The sequence below is a fragment of the Lampetra planeri genome, chromosome 6, assembly GCF_965212315.1.
Source record: "Lampetra planeri chromosome 6, kcLamPlan1.2.h2, whole genome shotgun sequence".
Classification (NCBI taxonomy): Eukaryota; Metazoa; Chordata; class Hyperoartia; order Petromyzontiformes; family Petromyzontidae; genus Lampetra; species Lampetra planeri.
The window spans coordinates 13,729,005-13,743,908 of NC_136112.1; the positions used below are offsets into that span (position 1 = coordinate 13,729,005).

The window sequence follows — 14,904 nt, forward strand, 5'->3', positions numbered from 1 at the left end:
AACCTCCACCTGTGCCACCCCTGCTCGCTTTTCCCCACGCGCTATGCAAAAGCCATTTTCCCAGCTTCATGTGGCTTTTCTCCGGATTCCTTTCCTCGGAACTGGTTACGCAGCTGCACTCCGAGGGGCACCTGCGCCAACACGCGTCCAGCCCCGTGCCTGACAAAGCACATGGGGCGCAAAGGGTGGGGGAGGTGGTGGCGGAGTGGTGTTGGGGGGAGGGAGGGTACGTTTTGTTGTTAATCTAACGCGAACTTACGAGGCAAAAGACGGAAACTTTGACGTCATCGGTGGAAAAAAGGCTGCGGTTGCAACGCGTTCAAAACGCGTGTTGCGGGCGTTAATAAATAGGCGGCTCCAGGAGGGCAACGGGAGAGCCATTGGCGAGCTTGCAGCGAGATAGGGCGCGTAGGCGACTTGATTGGGGAGGGGGGTTACCACTGAGTCAAATGTTCTTCTGCGACTGCCCGTCAGCTCGCACGCAGTCGATTGCGTGAAACGTGGGAGAGGTCTATTTTTTATCGTTTGAGGTTCATTCATTCTTTCTTCAATTTTGTCGGCGGTGTAGACGGACGAGGAAGGCAACGTGCTGCGAGCTGCGAGGACGGCGGCTCCGGCGGATGATTTCGAAAAAATTACACCCGCAAAGTATTGTTGCTGATAGACCAAGAGGGCATCACAACTATTCACGGCAGTTACATACAAATAGCCAACGGTGTGTGAGGGCATTGGCAGCCGACCGACGCTTAGAGATATAGGCCTGCGCATACATCGACGCGTATCAGGAGGACACGTTCACAGCTACCGCAAAAGGACTCCGAGACGACTGTCAGCGCAGAGAAAGGCGGTTCAAGAGATATTCATCAACATGAGGCCGCAAGTCCCACACTTCAACTCGCACGGACAGAACGGCCACGTGGGGACCCACGGACACTGCCACACGGGGACTCACGGCCACGGCCACACGGGCACCCACGGCCACACGGCGACCCACGGGCACGGCCACACGGGCACCCACGGCCACACCGGGACCCACGGGCACGGCCACACGGGCACCCACGGGCACGGCCACGTGGGGACCCACGGCCACACGACCACGGGCCACGGCAACAGCGGCACGGGCTACGGCGGGAAATGTGGCAGCGGCGGCATGCAGGTGGTGAAGACCAGAGGCGAGCCCGTCTACGTGAACTCGCTGCCCTTGCCGCCGGAGAAGGACGAGACGCGATGGAGCTGGGTCACGAGGTGGTGGAGAGGCTGCACTCTCTTCCAGTGTCTCACCTTGTTGCTCCTGGTCACGCTGGTGGTTCTGGCGTTCATTACCCTCGTCCCACTCGCCTTCAAGTTGTACAAGGGAAAGGTGAGCGGGCCCGGTGATGGACGACAGTTGAGATGAAAGGTGTCGAGAAGGCTGCGTGTCGATGCGAGTGGATGAGGAGGCTTGGGTGTTGAGATGAAGGATGGCGAAGGCGGTGGCAGTTTTGAGATGACCGATTGGTGAGATCAAAGATTTTGCAAGTGCCGCTTACACTACTGCGTAGCGATGTTAAGTGAGTGTGCATCTTAATCAAATGTGTCCTCCGTGAGCGATTTGCTTTACACTATGGTTGACGCGTATTTTTGCGGAAGTTGATGAGCTTTTTGTTAGATATCAGAATCAGAATATGTATTTATATACTGGAGGCATCCGATGAGCTGCAAAGCTCTTTTTCACAGGTGTCCAGTATATATATAAACACCAAATGGACAAGTACACAAGTAGGAGAGTGGTATTGTAATGACACGTTTTATTTCTGTGCTTTGACAGTTTAGTTGCTATTTATGTTGTAGTTGAACCCCCGTGTGGGATGGTTGACTCTGCATGATCAGCTCTCAGGAAGCCGATTAAATGTCCATTAGCAGTGTTTGGGAAGCCATCAGTGGTCGATAACGTGGAACTTGGACCAGTAGATGTAGGTTGCCAATGAAGATGCTCACCAACCAACACTCGTCTGATCAGGGAGGCACCTTGACTTTAAAAAGTATTTCATAATAGTGTTGTTTTGTGTTAGATCGCGTAAATATCAATGTATCGTTAAAGCCGCCACCGCCCGACATAGAGAATTAGTAAGCGTTGTTACGTAAACAAAACATGCCAATTCGTTTACTCTCCAACACACGAGCGCTGTGCTGTACTGGTAACGAAGTGGAACGTTTTGTTCACGTGGCAAATCTTACTAATTGGCTGTGTCGGGTGGTGGCGGGTTTAAAGGACACAATTATATTTACGCGATCTGACCCAAAAACCCTCTATTATGGATAATATTGGTGGCGAAAAGTATTTAATTCATGTAGGAAAGTCTCAACGAGTCTCTTGATAATTTTTTCACGAGGGTCCGGCATTGGGATGTTTGGGCATTTTATGTGGGCGGAAACCAGAATATGAAGAGTAAAAAAACCCCACACGTATGAGGGCATTACAAGTCCACAATGATGGGTTTATGAACTAACTTTCTGCACTGCCACCTGCTGACCACCTTGCAGGCTTGCACGTGGGGATGTTTTAACAGCGAAAGTTTTTTTTAACGCTTTATTGCTAATGTTGATGCTCGATGGCGAATTTTGCGGTGAACTATAAACACACACACAGGGAAATAACAACATTTTAAAACATATCCAAAGTGAAGTCAAAGTGGCTTTCTGTTTAAACCAAGGGGGGTCGACAACCAAAATAACAATGAGACAATTTTTTGCGAATTCGGTAAAAAAAAAATAATCAATATTTTGATTTAAAGCTTTCGTGACTGCAGGGATTCATATTCTTGGTTATTTCGGTAAAGTCACGTAGAAGGGAAATAATAACATAATAAAAATATAAAACAAAAAAAATTCTCACGACGTTTCGACTGCTGTGAATTTCACACCTGATGATGATTGCTTGTGTTGCAGTCGAAACGTCGTGAGAATTTTTATTTTTTATATTATTATTATTTTATTATTTCCCTTCTACGTGACTTTACCGAAAGAACCAAGAATAAGAATCAACATTTCAAGAGGCGCAATGCACTGTGGTGAATACAAGATGGTGGTCCTTACTAAATAACTGTCACGAAGCAGTCCGTAAAAAAAACTGCGTGCGGCTCTTGAGCCGCAGGTTGCCGACGCTGGCTTAAACGAACCCCGCGTGGCACCGCTCATCTCTCGGTGTTCCAGGAGCGGCGGTATAAATTCCACATTCCCATGGACAGCACTGTTTTATTTTCCATAAAATAATGCTCAATATTTCAAGCTGAGTCGACCGCTGACTAGCATTATAACTCGTAACCTTCCGATTCTGATTGCCAAATGTGCTATGAAGTTCGTTTAAAATAGTTCCATGATTGTATGGTGAGCTGGCTTTACCTTGCTGTTACTTCGATTTTATAAGTGACACTTAGAGTGGTGCAAATTGTTGTTGAGTGAAGTAGCGTAGATGGGGCATTGGTAGGGAACTGAACAGATAAATCACACCCTAAGTGGGGTCTAATCCTGTGACGGTGCAGGTGCGAGGTTTACTCTGCAGCTCGCCAGGGGATGGTGGGAGCAATCAGAAGCGTATGGCCAGTTTCAAATCCAGTCATTAATATTGCTTTGCAATGTAACTCTGTTGGTAGGTTATTGGTCTCTTTGTTGCAAGGTCATCATTACCCATGTGGCATAAAAGCTGAATCCCGCTTGTCTGTATCAGCCAATGTAAAATGTGTCTTTGGGACATTCACAGCCACTTCGAGTGGAGTGAACAACGCAATTGTGTGAGGTACATGGGCTCTCGGCACCGTAGCAATCCATACTAACATCCCGTATTACGATCATCTTTGGAATCACCCAATCGCCTGTGGGTCTCATGTGTAGATTTCCGCGCTGCGCTACGAACCCAACGACCCGAGTTCGATTCCCGCTCACGGCCAACCAACACCAGTGACGATTATCTGAGCAGGTCCTGGGCCTCCCCCTAGTCGACTCAGCCTCAAATGAGTACCTGGTGCGGTGTGTAAACATCGCCGCTGGGAAGAGACAAAGGCGGCCGGGCGTGGTGCTGGCCACCCTCCCCCTCGTGTGCCGCCGTGCCGGAATTCATAGGCGCTACTCGCTAACAGCACTTGCCCCAATAGTCTGTAAAGGCTACACGGGGGATGTTTGCCGTTTTGTGTACATATATGAAATTTATGGCGATATCCTGAGGTCAATTAATTGGGGGGGGGGGGGGGCGGCGGGGGTCACGAGACATCTGGACCACCTCGTAGTGTCCTGTGCACGCTCCTCGGCCATTGCGCCGTGACACGGCCGCTGCCCCCCACTTAGGGGGGCCCCCTGAGCAACACAAAAGACGCAGTCCAAGCTGGGGGTTGACAGCTCTTCACTGAAGCTTCTGAGGAGATGTATTTATTTATTTTAGTTTTCTTCAAAATGACGTCATGTCATTAATCGTTATGGTACAGGCACTTCAGGTTTACATGACGTATGACGTCATTACGTTAGGCTGGCTGAGGTTAAATGAGTAACGCAATTGGATGACACCGTTATATTTTTTACAACGAATTCACCTCTGTATGGCTCGTGTGCATTCATTATGTTAATGAATGTTCTTAAATATCCTCGATTAAAATCTCCCCCATTTACTTTCAACAGTCACTGGGAGATCGGAATGTGAACTACCTCGCCTGGTATGCAGGAGGTCGTGGGTTCGATCCCTGCTGTATATTTGGAATTTGAAATGTTCTCTCTACCCGTAGTTGCATGGATATTTTCTTGGGGTCTTCTGGTTTTACCCTCCACATTTATAAACACGCGTTTAGAGTATTTGGCTGCTATAAATTTCTACGTGATAAGCCACTTCGTTGAGCAATCTTTTGTGACCAGGTCGCTTCCGAAAAATAACTTTAGAGCTCAATGGGCTTTGCCTGGTAAAATAAAAAATAGTTTAGTTCAAGTACATATAGTTTTAGTGATTTGATTACCGTTTCTATACTTTGCACTCCTATCGGCTTTTTTGTATTGTTTATTGTAACTGTCTGACCCTCACCTACTGGACATATGTGAAACATGAGCTTTACAGCTCATCAGATTTCTCCAGGAAAAATAAATAATGGAACACAATTACCTCTGGTAGAGACTTCCCGGCCAATCCGGGATGGTTGGCAACCTTAGGCCATGCACAATATGGATGGAAAAGACTTGCACTGTATTGTGCTGACGATCTCGAATGAGCGTGAAACCACTGCACGGTTGTGATTTCCCCTTTGCTGGTTTTAGTACGAGGATGACAAACGAAGGAACTTGCTGTACGTCGGATCAACTTTGGCCGGTGGTGACAACCGTTGAACCCACGTTGACCAAACGTCTCCGTGCGTACTGGGGTATAATGCGTTGTGTTGCATAGGCTGATTAATTCACACGAGGTCTGTGATTAATGTTTTTTTCTCTTGTCGTTTCGCAGTTGATCGGGGACTTGAACATTGAAGATGGGGCCACGCAAAAGCCTGAGGCGGTAAGAATCATCTCCACTTATGTCGTAGAAAACACCGCAGGTCACTTTGGAGACGTTATCAAGTGCCCCTTTCTCGAATAACCCACAAGACAGACTCATCCGTCTTATATTGGCAACGTCTCATCGAGCCACACAATTCGTGTCTGTGCTATATGCTGCATTGCCAAGCAACAGGTATCCCCAATCTTTCCATATGATGAGAAGAATAGTAACATTTTAATGGCCAAATGAGATAAGTCGTTCATGGGAATCAGAAAACTTATGTTATTGCTGGCCTCGACACACCATTGTCCACGATAGCCTTGTTGTATCGGAGTTTAGTCTCTGTCACAAAATTATTGTAATGCTGTCGTGGTGCAATGGTTAGCATGTTGTGCAATGGTTAGCACTCAATCCAGAGGTCACCGATTCGACTTCCTGGAGCAGCAGTTGACACAATAGGGCATTTTTTGAAATCCTCCCCACTCTACCTTTCTCTCTACTCAGTAGTATAAATGGGCACGCCACGGTTAGTTAATCGGCCGGCCTTGGGCGATGGAGTTGAACGCAAAAAGCAGTTTCTCAAGACGTCTGGGCAGCATAAAAGATTGCGCAAAATGACCCCTCCAGAAGGAACTCTCCTAGTGGAGGCCCTTCCGCCAGCAGCGGCGTGAGCAGGCAATCGCAGGGATGCACCTTTGTCGTTAATGTCACAGCGACTGAATAACGACAGCAAATGAGTTGAATGTATTGTTTCAAATTGGTGACCACATCGGAGTCACTGAACCAATGGTGAACTTTAATGTACAACTAGGAACGGCTGGCAGCCCACAGAGAGAATTGTAGAGGCGGTAAAGAGGTCGCTTGTCCACAACTGAGGCCGGCCGTGCAGTGGATAAATGGGCACCCTTGTGGTGGTGATGGGAGTGAAACAAAGGAAGGCAAAAGACAAACATGACTTGGGCGCCGAGGCAGTAGGTCTGATGCCGATAGGAAGCACGCAGAAATGTGTTAAGGGGCACAGCCCACGCCCTTTCACAAAGATGTCGGGATCTGGTGGCCACTTTGATCGTCTTCGAGGTGTGTCGAGTGTGACAGGCATAGAATTGGCTCACGCGAAGACAGCAGCTTAAATGTCTTGGGGCCAATCATGTTGAGCCGTTGAGATAATGTGACCAGGCACACACCCTAAAACCCCACTCATGCGGCTACACACAACGTTTGTGTATATTAAAGTGTATATTATAGTGTATATGGCCGATTGTACATGGACATTTTAATTCACGGTGATTAAGTGATCATACTCTAGTAGATCAAGTCAAATTAAGTGAATATTAATTTTTTATGATTTTTTAAATGTTGCTGAAACTAAAAGTAAACACTACTCTTCTTTCGAAATGTAAAAACTAAATATGGGAAAATACCTCTTCCCTAAGAAGCTAGCAACTGATAACAATTGTCTCAGTAATATTTTAATTTGTTCAAACTGCCGTATACAAATCTCGACAGTCAAATCACACGCAATAGCAAGGCACATACAATTAATCAACAACAATGTAACGGTAACATCCTCCATGAAAACGCGCATCTGGGGCTTCCCTGGTTAAAATAAATAAAGAATGAGGTTTGATCATTATAAGCGGCGAACAAGAAAGCCACCTGGGGATTTATCTGACGTGATTTCAATCCTGTGACGTATTTTTCGTCGTGCTTAGAGACAAACCCCGCTAAATTTAGGAACTCTAAACCACGTACACGTTCGTAATGCATATAGCACACCGCAATTGTGTAACGATAACGTTTACAAATCACGTTTACATAGACACACTGCGCGATGAAGGTTTTGTTGACGGGAAATGACGCTTCTAGACATTGAGCTATTGCGGTGTGGTGAAATAATTTGTCTGGTCTTAAATGTGAAACGTGTGGCTGGTGATCATTAATGAAATGGTAAAATTTATTATATTTATATGTGTATGATATTTAGGTTGATAATATTCATTAATATCTGGCGTTTGTTTTTCTTTTCGTTTTGCAGCAGAAGCATGAACTACTTGTACGGAAATTCGGTAAGCACGGCTTGAATTTGTAAAAAGAAAAAAGATAACTACGCAAAATGAGGCACAAAGACACAGATCCCTGTACAACCTTAACAGACTGTAGGGGTAAAGTGTTGTTAGCAAGCACCTGTAAAAGCCGGCACAGCACGCGAGGGGGTGGGCGGCCAACATTACGCCCGGCTGCCTTTGTCTCCCTAGTGGCAATGTTTAGACACTACACCAAGTACTCATTTGAGGCTGAGTCGATCTAGGGGAGGCCCAGGACCGGTTCAGATACTCGTCACTGGTGCTGGACGTGAGCGGAAATCGAACTTGGTTCGTTGGTTTTATAGCGCAGCGTGCTAACCGCTACACTATCGCTCCCAACAAATGAGGCACACCCAGACTCACACCTCCATCTCGATATATGAATACGTTTCCACTGGCTTCAGTGAATTTATTATCGCTTTCAGCAGCTCAATGTGTTCCCTCTCGACATTTGCTTGTCACTAATTATGCTTTTGTTTGTTTTTTTCAGATGCGATGATGAACAAAATAGAGGCGATTTCAATTCGATCACCATTTCCAAGCGCTCACCTGACAGTTGCAGGGCTGCCTTCCACTCAAGGTGAGTGGAATGCTGCGTGACGTCACCCGTCAGCTTTAAACGCAACTTGTTTCAGGAAACAGCCGTGAAGCGTCCATGCGATGTGTACTATTCAAGAGAAGGCATGGACTCATTCAGGGTTATGAAACAATGCAAAAAAAAAAGGTGTGACTGGCAATTATGAATTTAGATTTGTTCTCTTTATTGATAATTATTTTATTTGGCCATACCTTGCCATGCTGATGACAGTGCATATTGGTCATTGCAGACAGCATTGACGTGGGGCATATAGCATTGCAGTGTGTATTTTCCTGCACCACCATCTGACGCCCACCAGCCATGCAGCTGCCCAGGACTGTACCTGGCATTCACGGTGGTGGCCCATCCAAGCACTGGCCAAGCTTCTCTGCTTAGCCTGTGGGATTTCGTCCAACTTTGAGCACATTAATGGGTGATTTGGTGAGAGGCTAATTAATAAACCCATGACCCACGCGGCATGAGGAGGCCCTCAACCAGCAATGGATTGACTTATAAATTTGTGCATGCATACTAACGATGGATTTTGTGTTTACTAGGCACAAATACAACCAAGTGGAACTGCAATTTTACAATACACGGAGAATCCTTCCTCCTGGGAGGCATGAAGTGTGAAGATGACATGCGTAAAGTCACCGTTCCCTTGAATGGAATATACAACGTGCACGCTCGCCTCACACTCAGGTGCAACGAAACCATGGAGCAAAATGCCAGCTTAGTGGTTCGGTGTAACGGTTACCCGTTACCACGAGACCTCTCCACTATTATAGTACCCAAATGTGGTGTTCGCCAGCACACCACAGTGGCCTTGATTTTTGGGCTTTTTGAACTCCAAGCAAATTGTAAATTATCTGTAGCTTTGTCACACCCAGAATCGCTGAGAATCGGAGATATATTTACGTCTTTGGATGTGTACATGGTGTCGAATGAAATCAGGTCATCCAAAAACTAAACAAACTTTTACAACTTAAAAAACATTCTCAAGCGTTACCGAGTGCACTATCATCCGTGTTGCTATTGTCGAGCACAAAGAGACTCAACTGAATTTTGTTACGCAAAGGTAGCATCGGACAACGGTTGAGGATTACAGGCAAGGACAATGTGCAACCCAGCCCTGGTGAAGCAATGGACCGGTGACAAAGGGATAAACCGCAGCTTCTCCATGCCTCACAACAACACCAAATATCACAGTGCACCACTGCCAGCAATGCTGGCGGGGCTACTCAAAACCTGGTCAAACAAAGACGTGTGATGTCAGTGCATTGAATCCTCACTCTTTTCAAGATCGGGAAGATGATGAGCTCGGGGACGTCAGGTGGCTGGCTCTCAACATTCGCGACCAACAACATGCTCTACGACAATGACATTGGACACAACATATTACAGACTGATCTGCAACTGGGTTTTTCGAAACGTTTCGCAATGCCAGACGAGCAGAGCTCTGCATAGCTCTCTGCTCGTTGTGTGCGACTTAGGGAAATGAGCTGTGGGCCACGTTATCCGGCAGCATTAAACTGACATCCCAGAAGGTTATTTTCAGATATTCACCAAATATATTCAGCCGAATAAGAAGGGCACGGACGGTCCTTGAATGCGACCGCTGCGGCTGTTGGTTTTCACCCTTGGACTTGTCCGATGGGCCGTGCTGTTCATATATTTTCCAAACCCTGTTTAATTCCAACTCTCGCGAGCGGTTATCGCAAGGCTGTAGATTGTGTAAATAGTTTTACTTTAACCACTCTTCATATTACCTCCAGTTCATTGTACTGTCGCCTTTGTGGTTGTTACATATATGTAACACAAGTACCAACCAGCCTCTAGTCTTGTGTCACGTCTAACAATCTGTAACCATGCTTGGGGCGTGGTTGATAGCGTTACCGCTCTCAGGGGCTTTTGACCCAGAAAATTGAGTTCGATTTTGGGACTTCAAATGCGAGCGATATCTGAGCTGGTGCTGGGCTTCCCCTCCAAAGACAAAGATTCCCCGTACAGCCTTAACAGACTGTTGTAGGCAAGTGTCGTTAGTGAACGTCCATGAAGGCCGGAACAGTACGCTTAGGGGTGGGTGACCAGCACCACGCCTTACCGTCTTTGTCTCCCCAGTGGCGATGTTTACACACCGCACCAGGTACCCATTGGATGCTGAGTCGACCTATGGGAGGCCCAGGATCCGTTGAATATAAACGTCACCGGTGTTGGCTGTAAGCGCGAATTGAACTCGTAGCGCAGCGCGCTAACCGCCTCACCACCGCTCCCCATCCACCCCATAAGCAAAAAGCATTGGCTAGCATGGTCAACAAAGGGCTGTACATTCTACATTTCAATTATTAACATTGCTCATTTTACATATTTTTTCTCTACTTAGCATTCGGTAATTTTAACAGCTTAATTTTGCTCAGGCTCAATAATAGAAAATATAACAGATGACAAAAATAATGTAACCGTTCCTCATGTATCAATCTCATCCACCCATAGAAATAACGTGTTACTTGTCCAGCCAGTCATTCTCCAATTGTTGTTTAAATGTACATTTGTTGTTAAGCAATGGTTATGATCGTGGTACTTGGCAAGCTTTGATCTATCCTCTCTGTACGAGTGGCTACCGTAGATGTTGCCAACCATTGCTGTACTGTGGTGTCCACAGGCATTGGGTTACATTGGTTAAATTCTTACAAAAGCTCATGAATCATCACGTAAATTTACTTTGTTCTACGTTGCACACAGATGCCATTTTTTATGTTTAATATATTTTGTATGTTGAAAGCCATATTTATTTTGTTAAATAAACTCTTTGAATTCGTATTGAAGTCTTCGGAGTCGTTGGATTGCACATTCACATCACCTCTAACAACAACAACATCGCCAGCAGCAGCCATGATCAATCCAATGCTGGCTGGGCGTCTTCTTCTCACTCAGTCCCACAACGGTGACGATCAAATCCACGGGTGGCGCAGTCGTCACACTGTCTCTGCCGCGTGGGCTATCCTCTCAGATGTTTTTCTCTCTCAGCCACCACTCTCATGAGTCCGACATCAAGAACCACTTCATCGTCGCTGAACACAACAATTATCGTTCGTCTTCCTGGATGCGAGCTGCCACTGCGGTCTTCGTGGGCCCACTGCTCAACAGGTTTCTGTACCTAGGCCAGGGTCCGTGCACAGTGAATCTCTGTCTGCTACACCTGGGGCACATCTGTGGATGTGCCCAGCGCAAGTGTGATCGACGGACAAACGCGAAGCTGTCAGGGCAGTTGACGGACAGCCACGAGACTGTCTGTTGGGGCAGTGAGGAGCAACAGAGAAAATGAAGTCATGGGGGTGGTGCTGGGGCCTGGGGGGATACTATTGAGCGGGGAGCTCAGAGAGCAACGCTGCAGGACGGCCCGGGGCCAATGCGGCTACCGGGTACATGGGACGGTGAGCAATCAGACAGGCCACAGGGAAATCCAAGGGCAGCACTAATGAGTCCCAGGGCAGTCCAAGGGCAGCACTTAGGAAGCCACTAGAGCTATGCACTTTTTTAATGTAAATTGAAAAAGTATTTATTTTTGAACTGCTTTTTGTGTCTAGTTTGCTGTCCTTCTCCCGCACCTCCGATTAGCACTGTTGGCTCCGTACGGTGTGAAAGAAGTTCAACATACACACAATTAAAATGTTTAAATTCCAGTGTTATAATGAATGAACATAACCTGATGTTTCCTGACTGTTTGAGCCACCCAGTCTATAAAATTTGTATTTTATTTTATGTAATTATTGTCAATTTCATTTCGAAACACGCCAACCCGACAATGAACGCTGCCTCCTGAGTTCGATTCCCATTCACCGTGAACATCATTGACGAGTGACCCGCACCGACCAGCGTGGTGAAGTATGGCTATACCAATCGCCGCAACCGACAGACAGTGGCTCATATGCCCTTCATCTAGTGGTGGAATAACAAAGTCCCGGACATTATAATTATGATTGTACGGTACCGTATTATGTGATGGATCGTATTAAGGGCTACTGCAAAGACGTACATTCTAACCCGTAGCTAAAGTAAGAGCTTGGGCAGGACACGTGACGGCGAGAGGAGATGACATCAGGCGCTTGGCCAAAAAGATAACGACGGACGGAACGCGTCCCAGAGTTCGTCGAGGTCTGTTGGGCGACGGAGCGATGATGAAGTCAGCTCGCGTGCAGCTGGTGTCGGCCGGGTGGAATATTAACATCGCATAACAGTGAGAGACCTTCATCCAGCAGTGGATTGATCATGCCTGATGATCGATGATGACGATGATAGTGTTTCATCACCACCGTGTCTTTCCCCCATGCAGCGCTTAATCATCGGCGCGCGCGTGCATCACACGTTCCTTGATCACTCATCGGTGGAATAATGATTTAAATCAGCTCCGGAGGGAGGGAGGGGAGGGGCAGACCCCCGTCCCCTCTGTTGAAGATTCAGCCGCCCACTCCACCCTTCGAAATTATCTCTGACTCGACACTGCCGTCGCATACCTTCTTCCACTCAGCTCAGTCCAAGATGTTTACCCAAGGACGTTGCACCAGATACTCCTCCCAAGTTGCATCCATATTGTTCAATTCGCTTTTGCAACTTAATTCGCTGTCATCCTCTTCCCAGTCAAATAATTATATTCAGTCTTGGCTTAAAGCTTTCGTGACTGCAGGAATTCATATTCTTTGGGTCTTTCGGTAAATTCACGTGGATAGGTTAAAAATAAGAAAAATAAAATAAACAAAAATCTACGACGTTCAAATCGCAACAAGCGGTCGTCATCAGGTGGAGAGAAAAGGGAGGTAAGCCTCGAATGTAACTGTTTATAAAGGTTTAAAAGTGAGCGTAGCCCAAGTGTTAGAACGGAGTGGGCAGGACACAAGAGTCTAGGTCAGCAGTGGATAGAGCATCCTATAGAGATGGAATATAGGTTATGACAGCAAAAGCTATAGAGATGGAGCCTAGGCTAGCAGTGGATAGCGCATGCAATAGGCATTGTGTACTAGAGGTAGTCTAGGCCAGCAGTGGATAGAGCAGGGCTCCTCACCTCAGCTCCCTCCCCCAGCGGTTGCAGGCGGAAACAATTGTGTTCCCTGCTGCTATCCGTAATATAATTTGACTCGTCTTTTCTATACATGACATGTTTTCATATACTTCTTATAAACCACATTTCTGTTACGTATTCTAGATTGCTTTGTAGGGTCTGTATAATTGTCCAGCTTTCACAATCTAAAAACTAAATAAAAAACTACATTATTTTTTATTTTACCGGGTAAGGCCGATTGAGCTATGTCGTTCTTTTTCAGAAGCGACTTGGCATCAAATTGTAATGGCAGTGGAGTCAACCTCCAGTGCGAATGGACTGGTGGCCACAGGAGGTAATGGCAGTACAGTCAACCTGCGGTGTGAGTGGACTAGTGGCCACGGGAGCTAATGACAGGGGATATAACAATAGGTTTGACCTTTTCTGGCAATAAAACAGGTGTCAGGATCATGGGATCTCCTTTGTCAGTACCAAAATATGATCATAGGTTTTTCCTCTTTTTTCTGGCAACAAAACAGGTGTTAAAATGTTAAAACACCAAACTGAAACTTTTATAAGGAATCATGTCTGCATTAACCACAATGCTCGTGGTCAGAATGCAAAAATAAGCATAACCCGTAAAAACAAAGTTTTTCACTATAAATCCTTTATATGCGTGGCAGCGAACTTAATATAAAGGATTTAATTAAAAAAAAGATTCGCCTGTGGAGGACGCAGGGATCGATCCCGCGACCTTTGGCATGGGAAGCGAGGGTGCTACCAACTGCGCTACTCCGCCACGGCCTGTGGAGGGGTTACGCTCTGGGCTCTTATACTGTGACGTTCAGCCAAAGCGATGAATGAGTTCTATTTGAATATATGTAAAATAATATTTTTTTGCCTAAAAAGTGTAAAATTTTGGGAATTTTTTTCACGAAAATTAATTGTCTAGCACAACGAGTGTGTGTGGAAAATGTCAGCTCGATTGGATCAAGGGAAGTGGGTTAAAAAACGACCGAAAGATTTGCACGGTCGTAAGCAAGCACGCAAGCACGCAAGCAAGCAAGCAAGCACGCAAGCAAGCATGCAAACTTAATATAAAGGATTTACTAACCATACGCTGATAACATATGTATCGTCCTTGAACCTGATTGATCGACACCAGAGACAGCTTTCTTGAATGACAGTGGAGTCAGCCTACAGTGCTAATGGACTAGTGGCTACGGGAGGTAATAAGAGGGGAGTCAGCCTACAGTGCGAATGGACTAGTGGCCACGGGAGGTAATCACAGAGGAGTCAGCTTGCAATACGAGTGGACTGGTGGCTACGGGAATGATTGAGAATAGGAGCATAGCCATGTGACGGAAGAGGACGGTAGAGTCTGCTGGTAGAGCGAGCATCTAGAACCAGCGAGAAGGTTCAGGAATGGGGGCATGGCCACGGTCCATATAGAAGGGAGATGCACGGGAGACTCGGGGCTGTTGCAGTGGAGGTCTCCGTCTGTCCGAGTGAATGTGTGATTCTAAATGTGGAGGGATAAACCGGACGACTCGGAGAAAAATCCACGCGACCACGGAGAGAGAGATACATGCAAATGATAGCTCAACGAAGAGGCTTATCACGTGTAAATGTATAGCAGCCAGACACTCTAAACGCACGTTTCTAAACGTGGAGGGAAAACCAGAGGACTCGGAGAAAGTCAATGCGACTATGGATAGAA

General features: G+C 46.5%; 1 protein-coding gene across 1 annotated transcript; it reads left to right on the forward strand.

The window, feature by feature from the left end:
* The first annotated feature begins 361 nt into the window (after window positions 1–361).
* LOC144719563 (uncharacterized) lies at window positions 362–10,969 on the forward strand. Its single transcript, XM_078595611.1, has 5 exons — window positions 362–1,360; window positions 5,456–5,506; window positions 7,524–7,554; window positions 8,063–8,152; window positions 8,707–10,969. Exons 1-5 carry the CDS (start codon window positions 869–871, stop codon window positions 9,117–9,119), a joined length of 1,077 nt encoding a protein of 358 aa, XP_078451737.1. The 5' UTR covers window positions 362–868; the 3' UTR covers window positions 9,120–10,969.
* The last annotated feature ends 3,935 nt before the right edge of the window (window positions 10,970–14,904 follow it).

Bases quoted from the DNA above. Each gene is read 5' to 3' on its own strand.
- LOC144719563 (XM_078595611.1), top strand. From the start codon at position 869: ATGAGGCCGCAAGTCCCACACTTCAACTCGCACGGACAGAACGGCCAC. The intron at 5,507-7,523 runs GTAAGAATCATC...TTCGTTTTGCAG, and splicing joins CCACGCAAAAGCCTGAGGCG to CAGAAGCATGAACTACTTGT. The intron at 7,555-8,062 runs GTAAGCACGGCT...TGTTTTTTTCAG, and splicing joins ACTACTTGTACGGAAATTCG to ATGCGATGATGAACAAAATA.